Source organism: Labrus mixtus, chromosome 1 (genome assembly GCF_963584025.1).
Source record: "Labrus mixtus chromosome 1, fLabMix1.1, whole genome shotgun sequence".
Lineage (NCBI taxonomy): Eukaryota > Metazoa > Chordata > Actinopteri > Labriformes > Labridae > Labrus > Labrus mixtus.
The window spans coordinates 18,482,285-18,506,269 of NC_083612.1; the positions used below are offsets into that span (position 1 = coordinate 18,482,285).

The following is a 23,985-nucleotide window of genomic DNA, read 5'->3' on the forward strand; positions in this document are numbered from 1 at the left end:
TGGATAAATGTATAATGTATGTAATATGTAGGACAGGAAGGTGGCACCAGTAACGGCTTTGTGTGTTTTCATATGTGTGTGTGTGTGTGTGTATGTGTGTGTGTGTGTGTGTGTGTGTATGTGTGTGTGTGTGTGTGTGTGTTTGCGGTGTGCATGCACTATGTTGCAGATTAGGAGGTGCGAGACAGCAGATGGGTTTGTCTAAAAAAGCCCCAAGCTCCCAACACCAATCAACGGTTGCGGGTTGGGATTGATGTTGAGGTGACAAATTATTTCATTGGTGTAGATGAAGCTGATCGTAAGTTATCGAGATAATGCCACAGCAGTGCTGGATGCAGACTAGCGGGGGGGAAAACAACAACAAAAGAACAACTTAATCGACTGCTCCAGAATATTTTGAAGGATTACAGTTACCCTTGAACAGCAAGCCGTCTCACAAACAGGCAAAAGACTCGAGTCTTTTGAGTAAGTGTAAGGAAACATTTTTTTATGCTTCAATAAGACAGCTGCTCATCCAACCTGATCCTTGCCTCATAAATAAGTATACGACCATATATTGCTGTGTCAGTCCCTTGTCTGTGAGCATGTGCATGTGTGACAGATGAACACGGACGAGTGTATGAGCAGAGCGGCTGATGACAATGACAGGACTTGATGAGCAGATATAGCCCGCTGCTGATGCCCTGACCATATGGCCGGGTATTGTTGTGCCTCCCCCTCACCACCACAGATGGTGCCCGCAGCAATACAACACAACAAAAAAACCTAAGCCATTGTTTTACCAGTAGCAATCATAATAAGGGGAAGGAGGGAGAGAGGCAGAAAAAAAAATAATTACTTCTGCAGTCAGAAGAAATCTGTTCTTCTTCAGAGCTGGTGTCCAGAAGGGCAGATTCCTGAGAGAAAGCACCCAGAGTGGTTGTTGGTAATTGACTGATATGGTAATGAGTGCCTAATTATACCCGGTACGCAGGATTGGAGGGCCGCCTACACAGTCACTGCCCCATGACCTGCTTTCTGACAAACTGTCACTTCATCTTGCCACATCACTCAGAGGCTTATCAAATATGACCCCAAAATAGACAAGCGATAATATACACACAGGCATAGTTGGGCATAGGCGCACACACGCACACACACACACACAAATATGTACAGTACACTTAAAAGGCGTGTAACACATAGATATGCTTCTACTGCCTTACACTAAAGTGCATGTGTGTGAATATTATAACACACGTTCGCCTCCACAAACAATCGGCTGATACCATAATAAGGCTTAAAGTCAGGGCAAATGTAAGAATTGCTAGTATAGAAATCCTTCATATCGGAGACAGACATCAAATTGTAATAGCTTTGTGTAGCAAAGACTTTACAAAACTATTTTTAGCTTTTTTGATTTCATTTTCCTTTAGCAAGATGTTCAGCAGTATTATGGCTTTGAAGCATTAGAGTCGTATTATGTTTCATCTGCCTGGGTCACTGTTAATTGTACGATTAAATGGGGCAGAATGAAAATGCACAACATGATACTATAATGTCCCTCCCTGTAAAAAGTCAGAAATGTGTATGACACATTTCTCACATCCCAACCACCAAGCTAGCTCTAACGTTTGGGCTTCTTAAACTTGGATTTCTTCCCAACAAGTCTTCTATCTGTTATGACTTTATTGAATCTTTCGATATTCTTTTGATCACTGAAGCTTGGTCGAGTTAAGGCAATTTAATCCCCAAGTTTGAAGCCACACCAGCAGTTGTGTTCATCTTTATCAACCACTCTTATCTGGTCGTGGTGGCAGAGTCGGTTGTTAAAAAAAAAACATAGTAAATAGTAAAGCTCTCTTACTTTGCATCCTAGTCTCCAGACTCCTAAACTGTGGCAAGATTTTATCAAGGATTTTTCTGATTTTCTGTCCCTCCAAGTATGACAGAATTCTATTACTTGGTGACTTTTATATTCATGTATGTTGCCCGTCACGTGTGCTCCTCAATTATTTAATGCAACATACTGAATCTTTTAACTTTGTTCAATTTGTAAATGGGCCCACTCACCTCGAGGGCCACACTTTTGATCTTGTCACTAATTTTAAGACAAAGGACATGCGTGTGTCTAACTACATGATTGATACTGCCTCATTCAACCTCAAAGCCTTCCCACTTGGCCAGATCTCAAGATTTTTTTAACTCACCCTCTGCCAACAAAGTTTTCAGAGGCATACCTGGATACTTAATGAATCTGACTCAGTTACGCTTAGGCTGCACTCACAATAGGTAATCCTTAGCATGTCAAGCACATTTGACCCCCTTTGTCCATTTCGTTTGACAAGTGGGAGATCTCTGTAGCATGCAGCTGTAGCATGGTACACTTCCTCAGCCCTGGCACGATTGGAAGAGGTGTGCTTCAGCACAGTAGGCTCAACGCATTGCGTAATAACTAGAGAAAATGATTTTTTTTTTTAAATCACTCTTATGTAATATCACCCACATTTTGTAATAATCTGCTGCTTTTTGTAATAAAAGTCTTGAAATATATAAAATATAAAAATATAAAAATAAAATGATTGTGCTATAATAATATTATATCTGAAAAACCACAAATTAAAGCAGTTTTTACATGTCCTGAATGGTTGTCTCTTTGGTACCAACCAATTTCATTAAACATTTTGTTTAAAAAAAAAATCCACAGGAGTTATTTTCCAATTCCATTCAAATCCCTTGCCATTGTCCACAAGTTATTCACAGAGCCAAACATCTAGTTGTAATTTTGACACTGCTGCGAATGCTATTCAAACTTACTCTGCAGGGTTGCCAAATGAAAGCCCTCTTGACCAAAGTGAATCTAATTCAATGGAGTCCCCAATAGTCTGGCAATATCACAGTAACTGTATACAAATAGAATAAAAGAAACACTCTTTGTAAACATCACATGTGTGTGAGTCAGGTAAGCTGAGCAAGTTAACGGTTTCCCACAAGACAAGTGTAGCCCTCGGTCAAGCATGCGCAGACATTGTTTGTGTAATTACTCTTTAGGCCCCGTGTTTACCTAGCGTTTGTGCGCTGAGAAGAAAAGTGCTGCATGCCCGTTATCACTTTTTACCCTATCAGAGGATGTCGGTACAAGACATGATCCATAGGCGGCAAGAATACAGGGGAATATCATACAATTGGAAAACAGCGCCAGTGACGTCAACAGCGCGTTTCTGAAAAGTTGAAAGATTTTCAACTTGCGTGCTCGGAGTGGCCGCATAAAACAGGCAGAGCGTTCAGAAGAAAAGACGCTGGGCGCTGCACTTTTTCTGTAGGCGGAAGATTTCTACTGAGAAAGCTCTCTCCTCATTGAGAAAACTTTAAAAAGACGCTGCCGCTCAGAAGAAAATGCTAAGTGAACACAGGGCCTAATGCTAAAGGTGGGGTCGGGGGGGTGTCCCCTTTGCAGGTCTGAGACACAGAGACACTGAAGTATTATGTTTTTATTGTTCTTACTGCTGTAAGCTATGTTCTTATGGTTGTGCACAACTGGGAGACTACTCTCAAATTTGAATGGTACATAGTATTTATTGATGTTGAGTATGTTCTCTTTCACACTTTTAGAAATAATTCTGTTGTATTTTTTGTAAACACGATGCATTTCATTAGTTTGATACTGAATAATATTTGTTTGAGTTTCTGGTAATGGGCAAACATCACATTGAAATGACTTATTTGGCAATACGAAGAAGAAAAAAATATTTTATTTATTCTTTGCTCTTAACACAGCAGGACTCATTATTTACTAAAATAACTCCTAATCAAATCTTGTCAAACCCCTAAGGTATGAAGGAGACTGTTTATATAAAACGTCATGTCACATACCGGTAGTTAATGTGTTCATTTAAGTTAACAGTCTAATTTTTGTCTTGGGGTGGTCACACGTTTACCGAGCGGAGATAAGGTTTCAAAATCTTTCCCAAACAAATTGACGTGAAGAAAGAGTCCTCAACCTTGCAGTTAGAAGTGAATATGCTATTTAAAATAAGGAAATGCATACTCAATCTGTAAAGTGAAGGTAAAAGATCAATCAGACTGTTGCTGTATATGTCTCAGCTGATTCACTGCATGAATCAAATGTTTTTAACAGTGATTTTCTCAGTTATGGCAACAGCATGCCAACACTGAGGTTTGATGTAAACAGGTGGAGTGTTCAGAGTCGATGCAATACACACAGTTGCTACAATGCTGGCAGTTGATTGGAATATGCACACCTCCTTTTTTAACACTCCTCTCACCCATTAATGCAGGCTGTTGCAGAAAAACAAGTAGATCCTTCTGTCAGTTTGATGTCTCCGTAATCTCCACAACCTGTCAATATACTTCCTTTCCAATGTGGGGTGTGAAAGTTAAGTGTCAGAAAGCCATTATATAAGGGTGGAGTAAAATAAAAAATACATTTAAAGCTCAAGATTTCATCTCTTGCTTTGCTCTCTCTCTCTCTCTCTGAGAGAAATGTTGTTATTTTATTTACAAAATAAAGAAAGTACTACTTTCTTTAAGGTTATGTTAAAGGTAGTGTTTGAGTTCTTTTGTGGGGATGTTCTGTCAGTATGGATGCTAACTGCTGTGAATGGAGGCTATTCATTTCTTACTGTGTGATATACTGACCCAGAAAATGATGCCTGAGGTGCCTAAATGTACCTGTATACAATGGACCCAAGAAGCCACAGTCTCGGCCTCACGTGGTCATGCTTAGCGGCGGTCCTTTGACCTCATACTCAGCTCAAATAAAAGCTGAAGATTCAGATCAGCAAAAGCACTATAAAAGGTATCCTTGTCAATAAAATTGAATCCATAAATTGATGAAAGCATTAGTTGAGTGTAACCTCGCCTTCAACTGCCATCTAAAAAAAAGAAGATCTAACTTGGAGCAGGGGTATGGGATCTAATCTAGTAGGGATTCGACACTTGCAGAAAACTCGAGGAGGAGTTGTACAGTATGTGTGAACGCAAACAGCAGAGTTTTTCACTCGGACATTACCCAGAGTTTTGTCTGCCAGACCCCTGGTATTTTTTCAGCAGCAAGTCCGAGTGAGCTGATGTGAGAACGCAGTAGGATATTAATTCACCTCCAGCCAATAGGAGAGGGTGGTTATGTTTTTATCCTCAGAAGGGTGCGACGTACAACATTTTGTCAGGTAATGCATTAAGTGTTTTGCTCTCTCCATGTAATCAGCAAACCCAAAATAAAAACCTATTATTCAGAAAAACCTCGAAAGTCCAAATGAAATGAGCAAGAATAAATACATTGGAAAAAAAGGAAAATGAAATGAGTACATTCAATGACACTACCTTCATCTCTTCAGAGGAATATCTAGCATGGTAGTTCAAGCTGAAGACTGCCATGTTGGTTTGACAGAGATGCAGATGTTTCGTGAATGACTGTACAGAACAAACAGCCACATGTTAAGTACAGTTACTTATCACATGTTCAGCACAAATATCCCATATAATGTTAACATAAACCTCTTAAACACTGCTCACAGAATGAAAATGATCTTAGGATACTCATCAAATTGCATTGCCTAAACTGAACAGAAACAAGTAAGAATACAGTGTAAGATGTAATGTAATGACTAATTTGTCTCATTGTTCAAAACCACAGTTGTGTGTAGGGCTTCATACATAACAAACATTAGGATTAGCTACATGCAATTATGTCAGTGAGTCTAAACACCAAGTGGGAGAGTTAGCTGGCTTGCAAACCTAATGAAAATGACTCGCACTTCTTATTAGCCTAACTCAAAAAAGTACAACTATCACATGTTTATGAGATTATTTGTATCCCTAAATTCCTCAACAACGATTCTGATAGCTGTCCTGCCTAGCTCTGCCTTTTTATATCGGTGTGTGTGATTTGCTAACATGGTTAGGCAAAAAAGACAGTGAGCTACAAACACTAACTCATCACCACATGAAATGTTTGTGGCCTAATTTGAGGCACCACTCTTCAAAGTCGCAGCTCCTCGGTTGACCCCAGTTATTTAGTGCTCCATTTTACTTCAAAAACTTTCAGTAATTAACTCTGGCTTGATTAAACTCCAAAACTTCGACTTTACAGACCCAGAGAGGGAGGTTCTGATTTTTTTTTATAGAAGATCTACACTCTGGAAAAGATTATCTATAAAAGCGAGGTGCCACTCCTATCGATTTTTTGAACCCAAACTATGCATGCCCAGCCCTCCACTTGTTGTATTAAATTTCTAATTATTTTTAAGACATAGCCTACTCCATACATGGTTTATGATGAAGAAAATACTGCACATTAACTGTGTTTAAATTAATCTTTGTGGGTTGCTGATTTGTATGGAAAAAAACTCATGACAAGACAAGTAAGAAGCTGAGGTAGGTGGCCCAACTCTAGGCGGTAAGGTAAAACTTTGTAAGGGCCTACACACTTCATTAAAAGGAGAGTGCAAAAATACTGAACTATAGGCTTAATCTAAGCTGGTTTCATGGTAAAGTTTTATTCTATGTAATCATACCTTTTTTAAGGCAAGGTACATTTACACTCTTAAAGGGAATCCAATACATGACGACATGTTGACCTTTTACATGTAAGCCATACAAAAAGACCCTAGATTTCTTCATTTTAAGAAAATTTGAAAAAATTGATTCAAACATATGCTGCCATTGTACTATACATTCTGGGTAGTGACAAAGTGGCTACATTATTTTTTTCAAAACCCCTGTTTAAATGTCATCTGTTAAGCCATTTTAGTACAAACCCCATCGCAGTGTTAGTGAAGAAGGCAATAATGAAGAAATTACTCTCAATGAAGATCAAAGTGAATACAATCAGAGAGGCGAGGAGGCGAGAGTGGAGCTAATATGTGTCCGGCAACTGCGAGTCAATGTCAATAGACAGAGAGAGAGGGATGATGAATAGGCCTACCTGTTCATTTTTAACTTTATTACTGTACACATGTCAGAGTTGAGAAATCATCACTTTATCATCACATCACCCCCCCATGCTTCAAATCTTCAAGTCTTCATCACTTCTGTTATCATTCAGTGGGAAAATGTGTTCCCAGGTTATCACTGGAGACATATTTGGAGATATGATGATCTGGTTAGATATACAGTTATGATCAGTCAGGACACATCGCTAATACCAGGTATTCAACCCGTCTCTCTCAGATGGCATTGACAATAAGTTTATTTACACCTGTGCCTCTCCTAATGTTAAACCATTTCCAATCAAGGTTATTTATAATTTACCAAAAGCATTTGCTGATCTGTATTTGAAAAACACAAAAAGAAAGAAAAAAGTGTTCACCCCCTTCTGCACAAGTCAAACTACTGAGCCCTGATTTGAATTGATATTATTTGTTACACCACTTCATATACAGTGAACTTGAAAGACGTAATTTTGTTTATTTATGAGTGGAAGTACTTTCTCTGCCTTTATTTCTTTATTACCCACTTTCTGTTGTCAGAAAAACAATCAGAGGGAGAGGGTCTGAAACAGAGAAATATAATTATGCTACATAAATAAAGAGGGCACAACCAACAGACAGACAGAAGGATGAGCATCAGACACGCGGGACGTTTCCTGTCATGTGGTGTGATCATGTATCATTGGTCAGCATGCTGGGTCAGACCCTGGTGGTATCAGTCCAGAGAGATGGCCCACCCTCCAGATGGCCTCAGTCCAACAGGTGGTCCCATAGTGGGGGTGGGGCTGAGAGGTCTGACATCTGCCATCCACAGCTAACCCCTCACACACACACACACACACACACACACACACACACACACACACACACACACACACAGACACACACACACACACACACACACAGCATAGTTTGCAGAAACACCTTTTCCTTCTCCCTGTTTTACATTTGTGCTGCAGTTAGATCTTTACACCTTGGGGCTCAGTCTCCCACTGTATGTCTGTCTCTGCAATCAGATTTCACACTCATCTCACACATCATGGCTCAGTGTTCGCTCGTTGAAAATTGAACTGTGTGCTCAAAGACAAGACCGTTTGTCTCCTGCCACCTTTTTCCAGCAGTCAATGTGTGCTCATTTCCATGGCTCAAGCTTTAAACAATGACAACTCATTAGTGAATGTATATGGCCTTGGATTGTTGCAAACTAGCAAAGATTGAACATGGATTCACTGCGCGGCCTTTTGGTTTATTTATTTTTCATTTATTGATAATCTTGAGCTGGTTGTCGCTGTTTGTGATTAACCACAGTGTCATGCTATGATCTGCCCTGCACTTATTAGTTTATTTAATTGCTTATATAAGAGTAATGCAACACAGAAGATATAGATGACTAGAAAATCAACTAATCCCTGAGGAAAAGTGGGATTTAAAGGCATGGACAGATAACTTTTAAGGAAAATAAATCATGAGTAAAGAGATTTATCTATCTGATTGAAAGCACTACAGAAGTATGATATGCAGTTCCTTCATTTGTCTAATACACACTTTGTTTTGGTTTTTGGTTTTCACTTGCTGAATGAGAGAAAGCCAACCAAAGTTAATTATAACTGGTATATTGACAACAGTCTGGTAGTCTTTACATTTTGATGACATTTTTATTAACAGTATGTATCATCCCCTGAAAAATGTTATTGATCATATATTTTAAAGAAATGTTTCATGATCATCAACTATATTGTTCTGTAGCTCACATATTTGTTGATGTTGTTATTAACAGTTATTTAATTTCAAGTTGAATAAAGGTTTAATTAAGTGTTGTCAGCATCACCTAAAGCTTATTTAATGTGTGAAGAAAAAGTCAAACATTTATATGTAATTCTTCTAAAATTGTGAGAAAATGTTCTTTAGGACTCCGTCTGTTATTTTGTCCTGGGACTTGAATTTGACTAACAAAGGGTTATCATTGGTCGAAATCATTAAAAATGAATAAATCTCCAAACATTCCTTTCTGCAACGATAACAATAATTAGGTAACCAAAGACTTTGTAGCCTGTGAGACGGTTTATAATCAATGTTTTAGTTGATTTAAAAATGATGTCAAGCTAAAGTGTTACTCGAATAAACATTTTGAATTGTTATTTCACATTCATTTAAGTTGGTTCCCTTTAAGAAATACTAATTTGTTCTCATTAACTTTTTCTACGACAGCCACATAATGATTCTTGATTATCATTTTAGTCACTTTAAAATGTATTCTGAGTTTTTCTTCTTTTTGTCTTAAAAGGCAAAACTGATGTCTGAAAGAAATGCAGTGACTGCCTTGAAAACACTGTTAGATGTAATAAGAAAAATGTTTAGTTATCCAAAAATAAGTGACACATAAAAAAAGGTAAAGTGACCTCACAACGAAGGTTCACCAGAACTTGCTGCTACCGTTGAATTATTCATCAGACATCATTGCCGTTTTTTATCTACCTTCAATTGACAGTTGTCTAGGTGATTCCATATGGCGTTTGTGGCAAGATACATGCACACACACATAGACACATTAATACACACACGCATAGCCAGGGTGGGTGTTGTTCAGGGTTGAGAAGAGATGATTGGTACTGTGTCGTTGTGTGTGTGTGTGTGTGTGTGTGTGTGGGGGGGGGGGGGGTGTCTCAGCACATGGTAGAGGTCTCGTTAGCACCACAAGTGTATGGCTAAATTAGTCTCCTCAATCCCTCCATCACACCTGCTCTCAGACCCTGCAGCTGTCACTGAGCACATGTCTGTATATCTATCTGTCTATTTATAAGGGGCCTAATGTTTCATTCCTTACATCAGTGGTTCCCGATCTTTTTTCCTTGGAGTCCCCCTCCTGCCGGTATCTAAGAAAAGCTGAGCACCCCCAGGACCCAGAAAGAAAAAAAAGCGATATATTGCTGTAAAAAAATGTAACATCAATTTTAATCGTTTTCATTGACAAAATCCCAAAACAATATGCTTACACACACTTGTTCTTACCAAAATGTCTTTGTAACTATCCAGTAAGGGTGTTATCAGGATTTTGGTTAATATGTGCAAATTTAATTTTGACAATCACACCTCAGAGCTGGAGTACTAGAGTAAAGTACAGACTTTTACAAGTTGCTGAGAGCTTTGTGAAACCTTAGGCTGCAAGTCTGACTCTTGGGCCCGTTATGTAAATACAATCTGTGTGTTTACAACAGAACAATTGCACATTGTGACCTTGCACATTGGTGGGTGCCAAAGCACACCCAACCAAATTCCTCCATAATGTAGCTTTAAGTAGGAGATCTGGCTGTTGGGCTAAGAGGAGGACTACTGCTGTCTCTCATTTAGTCATATACAGTATAAGGCTAAGAGTGAAATTTGTGGTGAACAAGATTCAAGTTAACATCAGTACATACATTTTAAACATTGGAAGAAACAGTCACATCAGCGAAGAAGCCTAATTTACTTATTCATAGTGACAAATGTATTGATTGATATTTCAGTGTCCTGATAATAAACAAAAACAGTATCTTCATGTTTAAAATTCTCTATTTCCCTCTTGAAAACAAGTCACTTTTAGTTGCTCAGCACAGTCGGCCTTAAAAACAGTACCGTTGATGCCTTTATTAAAAAAAAAATAAAGCACTGTAATGCTTCAGCTTTAATCGGCTGATCTTTGCTTTGGTTTGCTGACCTCTGCAGCTTCTGCCCTTCAGCTTTTCTCTGTTCTGCCTTGAACTGTTAAATTGCTGTAGCTCTCTGTTCAGCATTTTAATGTCTCTTCTGTTTGTCATCTCATTAACTTAAATGTAATGCCTGGTCATGCCTCCCCTCCATATAGTGCAAAACTCTGAACACTAACAAGGCAAATGGACTCGAATGAAAGTAAACAATGGACCACAGATGTAAAAAAGGTCAAGGGGTTGTGACCCCTGAGGACAGTTTGTTGGATGTGGTCTTTGCTGCCACCATTTCAGCAGCCTGTTATTGCTGGTCAGGTCATATCCATCTGCCCTCACAGAGCGGGATAATGAGTATTAACATAACAATATGTGGGGGATTTTATAAATAAATCCTACTATATACTTTATTTCCCTCGTGTTACTTATTACTTTCTTTCTCTGCCTGTACTATCTCTCCACTTGTGCTTACTGACACGGTGAGGCTTGACCTTCCTCGAGCATAAAAGCCAGCTCCCAGAGCCTGTAGAGACCTTCACAATATTGCTTTTGAACAGGGTCCAATAAACAAACAATTACAAAGGAGGAAGACATATCAGGCTGAATTGCTTCATGATGGTGAAGCGTTTAATTTCTGATTTCACAGTCTTTTTGGAAGAGGGGACAGAGGGCCAAGACAAACAGCAGTCACTTTCCCAGGGAAACACACACACACACACACTTCTCGCTCTCTCTCTCTCTCTCTCTCTCTCTTACTCTCGCTTCATTCATCACACAAGCACACATATACACACAGTGATTGTCATGCCCTACTGTCTTTGAACAGCCTGTAATTACGCCTCATGGCCTCGTGTCATGGCTCACATTTTCAATTTAATGTATAGATGTAATGCATTGTGGCACAGGGAAAACATCCATCTCTATCTGGGTTTTAACATGCTCCTCATAACTGAATCACATTTTGAATAATTCAATTTGCAGCCATATATAATCACTAAATATTGTGGGGAGTGACCACAGTTTCAATGCTCACCTAATGGATTGATTCAGCTATAACAGCGGCCAGGAGTGAGTAGTTTTCCTACTGGCTTGTCTAACCGCAGTGTAGCCATAAAGACCAACATTAAGCTACACACAAATCAATACATACCACTGGAAGGGGGGGGGGGGGGGGGGGTTCCATAGTGAAATTTAAATGGTCACTCCTTTATAAAACATTAACACTTTATCCTCTTCTGTAAGATACATTCCTTTTTCTACAAACAAGCAAAAAATAAATAAAAAAATAGTGAACCTGATGTTCATAGAAGTTACAAACCCTGGGGTCAGGATTCCCCCAAAAAACATCCTGGTACTCTCAAGAAAATTACAAGATTGGAAATAAAGAGGAAAAAAGTGATTATTATTAGACTGTAGGCTATATATATAAATGTACATTAATGTTTCTCTATATAGTATATTACAGTTTGTAATTTCTCTTTCATAGTACTGATTAAGCTTGAAAACATTAAAGAATCTGGGGAAAGTGGAAAGAAATATTCTTATCCTCCAGGTTACTCAAAAATCAAGTACAAGCACCATAATGTACAATTAATCCATAACTAACTTATTCAAACTTTAAAAAAAGAATACCAAGAAAGAATTAGCTCTAAAAGTGAACTGATGTATTAAAATGGCACATTCTAATAACTGCTTCCTGCCGCGTTGTTAAATATTTATGTCTTAATTTGTCAGCAAGATCTAACAGTGTGCCCTATAATGTGGTGTAGCTGTGATACTGAATTTTACTATTCTAGGTAGAAGGTAATTACAGCTTTTTTTTCTGTCTTATAAAACATGAACATTGTGGCATGAGAGTCTGACAAACAGAAATATTTAATTTGAATGCCAGTATTGATTGGTACTTAAACCCTTTGACCTTAGAAGATACACAGAAAAGAGTATTCAGTGCGAGTTACTTCACTTATACATCTTCCAACCATCCTCTTTTGCATCCCCCCTCTTTCTGTATTTTTGCCTCAATTTGGACACACACACACACACACACACACACACACACACACACACACACACACACACACACACACACACGTGCTCTTGCCTGCTCCCATTGTTCCCCCGTTATTGTTCTCAGTGGATTTGTGTGTATCATTCGACCCCCTGATACATCTGCCAGGCTGGATCCATTGTCCGACAGCGTGCCACACAAACAGGCTGCAATTAGGCGGCGTGTGCCTTTCTGTAGCAACGTGATTGTGTTGGCCTCGTCTCCCTTGCAGCACCTGTCTCGCACATGTTAGACTCCTTTGATGGGCGGTAACTTAACCCCTGTTCAAATTACTCTGGGATAAAAATAGCATGGTCATGTCCACATTCAGCTAATGATTAGTTAAGGTCTCCTTACTGTACAAATTATAAAAACGACCACAGGACACATACACAATAGTCATTTTACATGTGGATGAAGTGAAGTTGAAGGGCATCAGTCAAATTAATACATATAAAATAATTATTATTCAAATTTCTAGATATATCATTTGTCTAATTATTGTTTTTTAAGGGCTCTTACCTGGCCTCGTATAGCTAATGTAAGTTGAGATTGTCTACATAAGTTAATGGCTGAATCATGATGGTCATCATAGAGTCACACAGGTCATTGATTTGTTAGTGAAACAGGTTAGATAAGCAGATAGGATTTATATGTAACTTCTGGAAAAAAAAATCTGGAAAAGATAAAGTTGATTTTTTTGGACTGTGATCCAGCTACAGAAGAAAACACACAGTGGCTCAGTCGGAACAAGCTCACAACAGAAACTTGTGAACAAGCAATACGGTGCATCAAAACCACCTCACTTTGTCTTGGACACATTGATTTCACCTTACAAGAGTGAAAATGCCTGGTGTTTTTGGAATGTCCATCTCTGCGTTTGTTTATTTGCCATAAAACAATTGAGAACGTTTCTGGCAAAGGCATCAATGTTACCACGCCCAAAGCCAATAATGGAAGTTTGTTTTGAGTTTTAATGTTGGCAGGACGAAGGTCAATTATCCAGAACCTGAAAGTACCACAGCTAAACATGCATGATACAGGGCTCGACCTGATAACTGGCCCGCTGGCCCGGATGAATGATTGATAGAGTCCGGGCCAGCTGATTGCACGTTCAGCTGGCCCGCTCGTGCGTGCGCCTGCACTCGAATTGTACACTTGCACACAGATTATAGCGCAGGTTTTCTCTGATAAAAAACATTTTTGGTAAAAAGATTTTAAAACCATCAGATCCCGACAAAAGTCGAGCTTAAATCAGCATTCAAAGGGGAAAAAAAGTAAAGATCTAAGGATGAAGAGTTTCCCACAGAGAAGAAAGAAGGAGAAAAATGTGATCATAACAATTCCAGCTCTATCACAGGCTCATATTAATATCAGTCAGATTAAGTAGACTCTACCAGCATGGTGAATAAACATGAGCACATGAATATAAGAAAAACACAAACTATTTGATATAATAAGAGCTCAATTAGTTAAATAAAAGTTGTAATTTAATCTTGCATCAGAATGGTTCAAGAGTAAATTGGTGACTGTTATTTTTCGAATCAAAAGTAATGTTCCTGGGCCAGCGGTTACAAAGGTTGGGCCAGTGAACATTGAAAACTGGCCGGAGGGCCACTGGCAAATTTAACGTCAACCCCTGATGATACCTGCCATGATTGTGAGTGTTGCAGATCATTTTATTTCTCTTTCCAGAGGTGTTCAAGAGGTATTCTAATAAATAAAATTTCAAGAAAACACATCTAAACGTTGTGCTCCATTCTAAGATCTCATACGTTGTTTGATAAGTTACAAGTCCTAAACAGTAAAATAATGAGACCCTTATCTTAGGTAACTTCTGTTAGGATTGGCAAGGAACTGTGACTTATTAGACTTTCCAAGCTCAGACAGCAGGAAGTGTAGAATGGTGAGAGGAACGCTGTAAGGATCCAGTGTAAACATGTACAGACCAGACAGCACTTATACTTGTGCATAACTCATCTCTACAGATAAAATAATGAACACAACAGCTGTACACCAACCGATCGAAGGTCAAACTACTGAAAGGATCAATACAGTCAGTTTCTTCTAGGAAAAGTGTCAACATGATTTTTGTTGGATATTTTCCATTTACCTCATTGAAGTAATGACACATATCCAGAGTCTGGCTCCTATTTTTGACCTTTATTTTAACATTAAGTGTAGATGATAAAACAATAGATTTTTGGAAGATAATATGGTGTACTAACTCAAAATGCATTACTGAGGATCAAATGCCAGTTTAAAAACATTTAATGCAAATTACATGCACAGCCACACTTAGTATTAGAAACATACAAATCTACAAACTGCAGCAGTGTAGCAGAAGTCAGAGTGTCCTCAGCACATCCACTGATATGCATACTGTCTTTGTCCTCACGATCGGAGCAGAAGTAAATATTATGTTGTGTACAAAATGATACTGTTAATCTGTTCTCAAACTTCATGGTTTAAAAGAACCGCAGCTAATTAACCGCACACCAAAACAGGAATACATTTTAATATTGATCCCCTTGTGTCCCTGGTGCATTGTCTTTGTACATACGTGTGTGTGTGTGTGTGTGTGTGTGTGAGAGCGAGTGCGTGTGTGCGTGTGTGTAGGCAAGAGTATGATTATGAATATTTTAAGAGGACATTTAACATGGCGAAGCCAGAGAAGGCTCGGTGAGGGATTTGCGCCTACTCTTCAGCTAATGACCCCAGGCGCTTCCAGCAAAGCTTCTTCATATTTTAAAGAAAGTCGATAGAGCTGCAGCGCAGTCAGCAGCATTAAGATTCATACAGACGCCACAGGGACCCTGAAAAAATTAATAACACGCGTGTCTAACAATCCTTCCTGCGATTTAGTGGAGCACCCAAGCTCTCTGCCTGAAATGCAAAGTAGTAATGAACACACAGATAAGATAAATTCTGAACACGCACCCCCTACCCCTCAAGTCAATGCACAAACACACTTTTTTTACACCCACTCTTTCCTTCATCCCCTTTTCAATAAACACACCCATCAACCTCCCTGCACTCCTAACCAAAGGTATCCAAACACACTCTGCGCTCTACAATTTTTCCTCTCTACTTCTTCCCTTTTCTTCTCCGTGTCTCCTTTCTTAAAAATGAGCAGAAGGACAAATCCAAGGGCTCTGAAAGATCCAAGACGGTAGTTATGAACAAAAGCTTGTTTTCACTTTGCTCGACTATAATGAATTAGTAGATGTGCAGATGAGAAACGGAAAAGACAGATCCTCTCACTGCAAGGTTAGCCATTGTTTACATTCCACCCAACACTTTTACTTGCATCCAGTTATACAGTTTGCAAAAAAATTTACTTGACAGCTAGTTGCACTTCCTATCATCCAATAACGAAGCTATATGCACACACGGCAACCAATACAACCAAACATGAAGGGACTGAAGGTGCAATTATTAAGATAAACCTTTATTTAGTAACCCATTAAGTGCATGGATTATATAAGAAATTGAAGAGTTATTTGCACAAAATGCGCAAAAATATGGAGTTTTAGGACTTCCAGTATGAGATGTCTTAAACAGCAAGTTTCACTCAGAGTCAGGACAGCAGTATAGGCTCTGTCCTCCCTGGGAGGCTAGACAACATATGGCATTGTCTCCAAAGTAACAACACACCACCCAAGCAGCCTGGCAGCCTCAGAGAGTGTTTGTGTCTGTTTTTTTTTGTATGTATATGTGGCTAAGGGCCAGTGGGGGAGCCTATAGTGTGTGTGCATATTTGCAGAAGATGGAACGAGAAGGATTCCTTCTACGTTTCTCTGCACAGAAAAAGAAATAAACTGAGCATGACTGGGAAATGTAAGTTTCTTTCTCCAATAGCCAGGAACGCTACAGAGATTTTTATCCAAGCTTTGTAAATATGTTGACATGTTTTTTTTTTTTTTTTAAGATGGATTAATTAAATATTTCCCTTTACATCTGGATGTAATAAAGTGCAACCATATGCATCTTTGGCATGATTGATTGATTACGTTATTATAACCCTTTCAGGATATTGTTGATGCAGGACAGAGTTAGTGAGCTGAATAAGATAAGGGGGGGGGGGGGGGGGGGGGGGGGGGGGCGGAAGTCTTGTACAATACTTTCCATTTCCATGTGTGTGAGTTCAAAGGGAAAGAGGAGAATCAATAAGGCATTAGTGGAGAGCCATCAAAGAATTCCGGAGCAATCTACAGCTTAGTGCAGCCAGTAGGTCAGGAAGTTTGATATCATTTATTTAGGGTGAGTTACCTTAAGACTACAGTTAAATCAACTTTATTCCGTCCATTTGACCACACCGTCTGCCTCAGTTATTTAGAGAATGTGTAAATGACAAAAACAAGTTGGATGCATATTCATTCGACCTTTATTGTTGTACAGTGTTTATCCTCAAATTATCTGGATGACATTCAATACAAATCTAAAGGGAGAGCCTCTCAGCTTGACTCCAAGATCCTATGCCAACCCAAACAATGCAGACCAACAACATATAGCCACTTCAAATCCTCTGGAGGGGGCGTCTCTCTCTCTCTCTCTCTCTCTCTCTCTCTCAAAGGCCATGATGAGAGGCTCATGTAAGCAGCTCATCAGCAGCCTGTTTGCCCATATGTGCCTCACACCCCACAGTCCCCAGTGGGTCCTGGCTCTGTGCAATGATACCATCTCTTCTGCCAACATGGATCTGTATGAAAAAAAAACCTATCCTTCCTTGTCCTATTCTGCCCTCACTGGCTAGTGTTATGATCTGCACGGGTATAGTGTAGCCAGCCTGTCCTCCAAGTCAAGTGCCCAATCAAGGGCTGGCTAGTAGGAAGAGGGGAAATGCGGATTAATACCAAATAAGAGAGGTTAAGCATCTGAATGAGATGCAGAGTCATGATGGTGGCCAAGTGAGGGCAGGCATCGTCCAACAGATAAATACAAACAAACACTAACAGGATTAAATCTCTATAAATCCAGTTAGTGGGTAAATTTACGACCAAAACAACATCTTTGTCTCAGGCGGTGGAAGGAGCAGCAGTAGGAGTGTTGGTGTTTTGTCAAATCACTAAGGTGTGAATCCTCGGGGCCAGTATTGATGATGGCATATGCCGTGGGAAGCAGACAGACAGGAAATCAGGGTCCAGTGTCATCTCTGCTGTGTGTGTCTGCAGGTCCCACACGGCAACGGTTCGCTTATCCCCCCGCCACAGCACATATGTTTGGGAAACAGAACAGTTGGACGTGGCCGAGGGCTAAAATGGGTCAGACTGACACAGATGGAGAAAAAACTCCCACTGGGTCACTGTCAGATGACTAACACCTACAGAAAAAGTGAGAGAATATGTGCATGTGTTTGAGTAGATTCACTATGTGTTAATGGGAGAGATGAAGTCAACATTGTACAGATTTTTAACAGCTTGCCAGCAAATTCTATCTTCAAATAAAGCTAGAATAAAATACTAATACAATGAGTTTTTAATTAAAATATGAGTCGTGCATTATGGTTTAGGGACGGCTGTGGCTCAGAGGGTTGTAGGTTCAACTCTCAGCTCCTGCAGTTACATGCCAAAGTGTCCTTGGGCAAAACACTGATCCCCAAATTTCACTTGTGCTATATCAGCGGCGTGTGAATTTGTGTCATAGGAATTAGTTAATACTGATATTCACTTTACATAGCAGCCTCTGCCTTCGGTCTATAAATGTGACATGCAGTTTTTTGAGCATAGGCAGAAAACTAGAAAAGCGCTATTCAAGTTCAAGTCCATTTAAGTCCATTTGCTCAAGTAGCCAAAAGCAAACCAACTCACACATCAGCAAGTGGATCTCAATAATACTTAACATTAATTCCGTTTCCTTCTACTGCTTCCTTTGAGTTTGCCTCTCACAGAGAATCAATCAATAAACTTGGGGCATGGCCCATATTGTCACAAACTGTAACTGTGATCACAGTCAACTCATTGTATTTTTTCCCCCCAAAGTGCTGCTGTCAAAATTGAACAGCACACCAGTTAGACATCTGGATATACTGAAAGGTTTGGGAATATGAAGGCCTCTCTACTAGAAATATCAAAAGAGGGCTCAATAGATTCAAGACAAATCCCTGGACACGTGGAAAAGAGTTGGCTTTGAATGCACCTCTTCCAAAGCAGTATGTTATATTTCATGATTTAAATACAAAATTACATTGAGTTGTATTTGATCATTAACTTTTCAAAAAGAGATGTTACAAATATTTGTGAGGGTAATTGCAAGCCCGTCACACAAAGAATATTTCTTTCGAGAGAGGGAGGCAATCATCAGACAAAGCTGTCCTACTCTTCATCAGCAATCCATGATGTCACAGCTCAAACATATTCAAAGCGCTTCAGGCAGATGTCCTTGGTTGTCAAAACCTCAATTAGAAATGGAATGTGAGGAAATAATTATGAGATGAAAGGTCACCTTGCTGTTGGTTCATTTAAAAAAAACAAAAAAAAAAACAGAAGAAAATTATATTCAGTGTAATCCTGGGCGACGCAACACCGTTTCCCAACACAGAGATAAAACTCAAACTTAAACTCAAATTCCTTTCCGAATAAAAAATAACTGACAATTGTGTTGTCTTGTCATTTTTAGATGTGAGGCTTTAAAAATCTTTCTTTGTTAGCCAATAGTTTCCTGTTGTGTCTGTTTTTAATGTTCGGTACAGTACAACCAAGAGAGAATCATTGCAGAACATCCGTCATCTTTCACCTCAAATGAACCGTACCATCACATGAGTACACACAATCCCCTCTGCGCGGAAGAGCAAGCCATGTTGTCAATCGTGCATTAGTATGTGGGTGGCATGTGCAGTGTGAGGCAGTCATATGTTTACAGGGGATATCTTGGATGAAATTCAAGTTTGCAGCTGCAGCCTCGGAATAATTCATCGCCCGCCTTTTTACCCGGGAGGAGCCACAGGTAGTTGATGAAGTGGCAGTGCCAAGACTCCCAACTGGCGAAGACGAAGCGCAGCTGCCAGGAGTCAGCGCGGCCAGATGCCGCTGCTGATGTACCATGTGTTCCAAGCAGGGCAACAGTGTGTTTGCGTGTGAGCTGAGGTGGGAGGGGAGAGAACGACGAGCTTGCCAAGACTTTCTCACATTGATGCCAACCTGACACATGCTTGGGTACTCCCCATGGTTTGTGTTACCATCTCAGCCTCTCTCGCAGATCTATGGGGGGTCCCCTCTTTCCTTCTTTCTCTTTTTCCTCGGAAGCAGTCCTTTGCCAAGATGGGATTTGGCGCCGGCTTGCGTCTTTCTGCCCGTCAGTGATGAGATCCTTTCAGGTGGTCTTTGCTGGATAGTGTGTTGGCAGCAGGCCACTGCGGCAGAATGCAAGCATGTGCAAGATACTCGATCTGATCATGTTTTCGCCACAAATGTTACAATCCCTCCCCATGGTAGAAATGTATTTTCCTCGATTCCCTAAGAAAAAGACAATCACATGACGCCCTTTTTGACAGTCTACTTTTCATCTATACCTTCATGGATCCAAAATAAATGAATGAGTTTCTCAGTAGCTCAGATTCCAGTCCCACATGTCAAAAATATGGCCAACTTCCAGGCATCGAATCCAAAAACATGGGTCGTCTGTGCCTTATTTCGTTTCATCAGGATGCGCATTCGGTCCTTTTTAGGTTGAATTCTTGGTAAAAAAAAAAAAATAAGCATCAGTGGCCGCTACATACAAAAGACAAAAGACTATGTAAATGCCCTTCAAATAAAGGATTCTCTGGAAATTACATAGCTGCTGGGGTAGCATAGCATCCCCTTGAATAGCGCTTTCCCCACGAAAGGGAATGAGTGGTCTTTGACGATACTATTCCTGAGAGTGGAGGGGAGTTCTCTGAAACAAAGGCTGCAATTTCGGTAGGAACATGCCATCCTTGTTTGCAGTGTAGGGGGTTTGGGGAGGGAAGTGAAAACTTTTTGAACGTGTGCCATGTCTGAACCATTCTGTTATCTGAGGCCCGCGACTGCCAGCTGGCGGCTGAATGTGCCCACTTGCACTGTGATGATGAAGCCAGCCAAGCTAGTTGGCACACTGAGTGGTAGGACTGGCGTGGGATCTAAAGCCAAACACAGCTCTGTGTGGGGTAGCTGGGAATATACTGCACTCTCCCTTCCCCTATCAACACTTCCTGATAGCAGCCTCTCTACTGGATTTAAAAGTCTTTAAAATGGGGATGGGTCTTTACAATTACCACCCAGCTGAGTAAGGAACCACCTGATGACAGACAAAAACACAAGGTAATCCCCCTTGCATCTATTAGCCCAAAAAGGTCTAGTCCACATCAGATCATGTGCAAGATTTTAGTGGAAAATATGAAGAACTAAAAGGCTGAAAATAACCTAAAAATACTAATTTAATTCAGCACCGGTCAGCAACTGAAAAAATCTCTGCAGGTTTAAAAAATCACATTCAAATTATCTCATGTTGTTAATCTTTTTGATTAAAAAGAAAATAGGTTCAAAAAAGTATCTGGTATTTCAGAAACTCACAATGATACTTACTCACAATAATAACTCATAACCGGCTGAGTGTGTGGAAAAAAAGAGGCAGGAACTATTGAAGCGGCATCTGTTTCATACCGGAAGATACAGTACGTGACGCTGTCCCTCACCAAATTATGTACCGGCTTTTTATTTAAGGTAAGGTGAATATGACTTCTAGGAGGAATGTTTACAACAGCATTTATGTGAATTCATATAAAATATACACGACAGTATTTATGTTTTATTTTTTTATTCTCCGGTTGTTTTCGGGCTCTTCTTGAACTTGTCAATATCCTTTACCTGAAAGATTTAAAATGTCATGTTGATGTTTCACTTTTCATTAACTTGTGAATAACAATTAGAAAAAACCTCAGAGATTACGAGTCCGTGTTTTAGCTGGACGTCGTTTCTCTGATTTGAGAGTTGAATGTTGCCCTGAATATGGGTCATAATTTAGTCGTAAATAGTTTTACGTCTTTCCTTTTGAATTTAACTTTGAATATAATCTTAGACAGGTGTGACAGGTGTGGCAGGTGCACATATTGTCATAATCAGGTTGACAGTTTCAGACGGCTTCAAAGTTTAAAGGTTATGATTTTACACATCAGAAAGGTTGTCATTTAAAGCCTAAAGGTTAGTCTGGCTCTGTGTAAAGCCTTCTGAGCTTTACAATTATAGTATTAAGAGTTTTAAAGACCATGAATTAGAATATCAATACCTCTATTACTCCTACTCAAAAAAATGAATCTTGCTATCCCACCACCTCTGAAGTGCAATAACTTTTCCCCAATAACATTTTCAACCTGCACATTTTTCCGCCCAACAAAAACATGTTAGCTTTACGCAGTAATGCTGTGCAAAGTTTTTCTTTTAACCAAAATGAATGAAAGTGAAAAGCCAGTTGTTTGAATTAAATTGTATGTGAAGTGGTCTGTTCATCAGGCTGCAGTCCTGAAGCGCTGCCATACTATAATTCACCAGAGAATATAGTGCGTAGTTCTTTTGGAAAACATTTTTCTTCTAATCTAGTTATCTAATTACCCTCAATTATATTTCTTACATTGAAGTATGTATCATTTGTTAATAAAATAGTGATTGTTAATGTATGGTTAATGTATGGTTCTACCTCTTCTATGGCAGCTGAGCTCTCATTGGCTCCCACTCTGGTCAGAGGAATAAGTACTCCATACAGTATTTGTCTTAAAGATGATGATCAAATGTTGTGTTCTCTACTCTATGTACACATGCCTTTTATCCAGTCTGCCACCTACATGTGCTTTCTGTTCTGTACAGATGCCAGAGACTGAGAATGGAGCCATCTTGATGTTCTAACTCTCGAGGGTCCGAGAGTTTCAAACATGCCGTTAGGACTTTCTGCCGCGTGCCACTCTCTGAAGTGGACACTACCTCACCCTGTAGCTACTTTTCACAGAACCTTCTGCCTATTAAAGCAAGAGAAATGGAATCTGAGAACTGCAGTTCAAAGACAAGCTCACAGATGGACTACAGTGCCTTCATCAAGGTTACACCAGAAGCCGGTGTTTTCCAGAGCTCTAGCATTTGGGGATAAGGTTGCTATCATAGACAGTGGTGGAAGCCACAGCTACAAGCAGCTGTACTGCAGCAGCTTAGGTCTTGCTGGTAGAATCAGTTCTACTCTGAACTCTGGCTTTGGGGGTCTGGAAGGAAAAAGAATATCCTTCCTGTGTGCTAATGATGCTTCCTATACAGTTGCACAGTGGGCAGCTTGGATGAGTGGTGGGACGGCGGTGCCGCTCTACCGAAAACACCCTGAATCTGAACTGGAGTACATCATCTCTGACTCCCAGAGTTCATTGTTGGTGGCAGGTCATCCCTTTGCTGAAACCTTGGAGCCGCTGGCACAGAAGCTGGGGCTACCATGCCTTACTCTGCCGGCTACTTCCAACCTGAGCACTTTAGATTCTTCAGACGGCAGAGAGGAGGAGGCAGACATCACGGACTGGGCTGAGCGCCCAGCTATGATCATCTACACCAGTGGTACCACAGGGAGACCAAAGGGAGTGCTGCATATGCACAGCAACATCCAAGCCATGGTAAATCTGGTCTTTCAAACTATTATTTCAATTGCTTCTTGGTAAACCTTTTAAGAACAACAGCTGAAAAACATTTGCCCACAGATTTGACATAGCTGACTATAGTACAGATGGTAGTAATGCACTTTAAGCTGTGGCTAATTAAAATCACAAGCAGTGGGGGATGGCTGCAAACCAGCTATACGCTCTTTGGGTCTGTTATCTTAAACCTTAATGACAAATGAGCACAATATTGGGTTGTGTAGTTCAAAGATTTACGTGTATTTTCTTCACAACAATCCCGTTTTAAATGTTTTATTTTCAAATAAATCACTCGATTTATTACAATCCTGTAACATTCAAAATAATGTATGTCGTTTCTTGGTTAGTGTGTTGAGACAGAAATACTACATGTACTCTGTTTGGTACAGTCACCAGGAAGTGCATAAAAATATAAAAGCTACTGATAACTTGCACAGGCAGGTATACTGACTATGAGCTGTCTGCAGATGTAGAGTTAGGCTGTCAAAAATAAATAAGTAGTAGCAGTGTAGAGATGACATGCTAGCATTTAGGTTTTTAAAAAAATCAGATAGGGATCCACATAAAGATTATCCCTATCTTTTGATGGTAGAAAAGTAAATATTCACTCGTATGGTAAAACCATAATTCATTTGAGTCAGGACTATTAGACACCTTACTCAATCTGTGTGATCTGTCCAGGTGTTCTTGAAACAGGATTAAATAAAT

At 39.8% G+C, this 23,985-nt stretch overlaps 1 protein-coding gene across 1 annotated transcript in view; it reads left to right on the forward strand.

The window, feature by feature from the left end:
* Nucleotides 1-22,410: 22,410 nt before the first annotated feature.
* Nucleotides 22,411-23,985, forward strand: part of acsf3 (acyl-CoA synthetase family member 3) — a 31,198-nt gene continuing 29,623 nt past the window's right edge. The window contains exon 1 of the mRNA XM_061036555.1: nucleotides 22,411-23,256. Coding sequence (XP_060892538.1) covers nucleotides 22,540-23,256 — 717 coding nt within the window. The 5' untranslated portion in view covers nucleotides 22,411-22,539. The remainder of the gene's footprint in view (nucleotides 23,257-23,985) is intronic.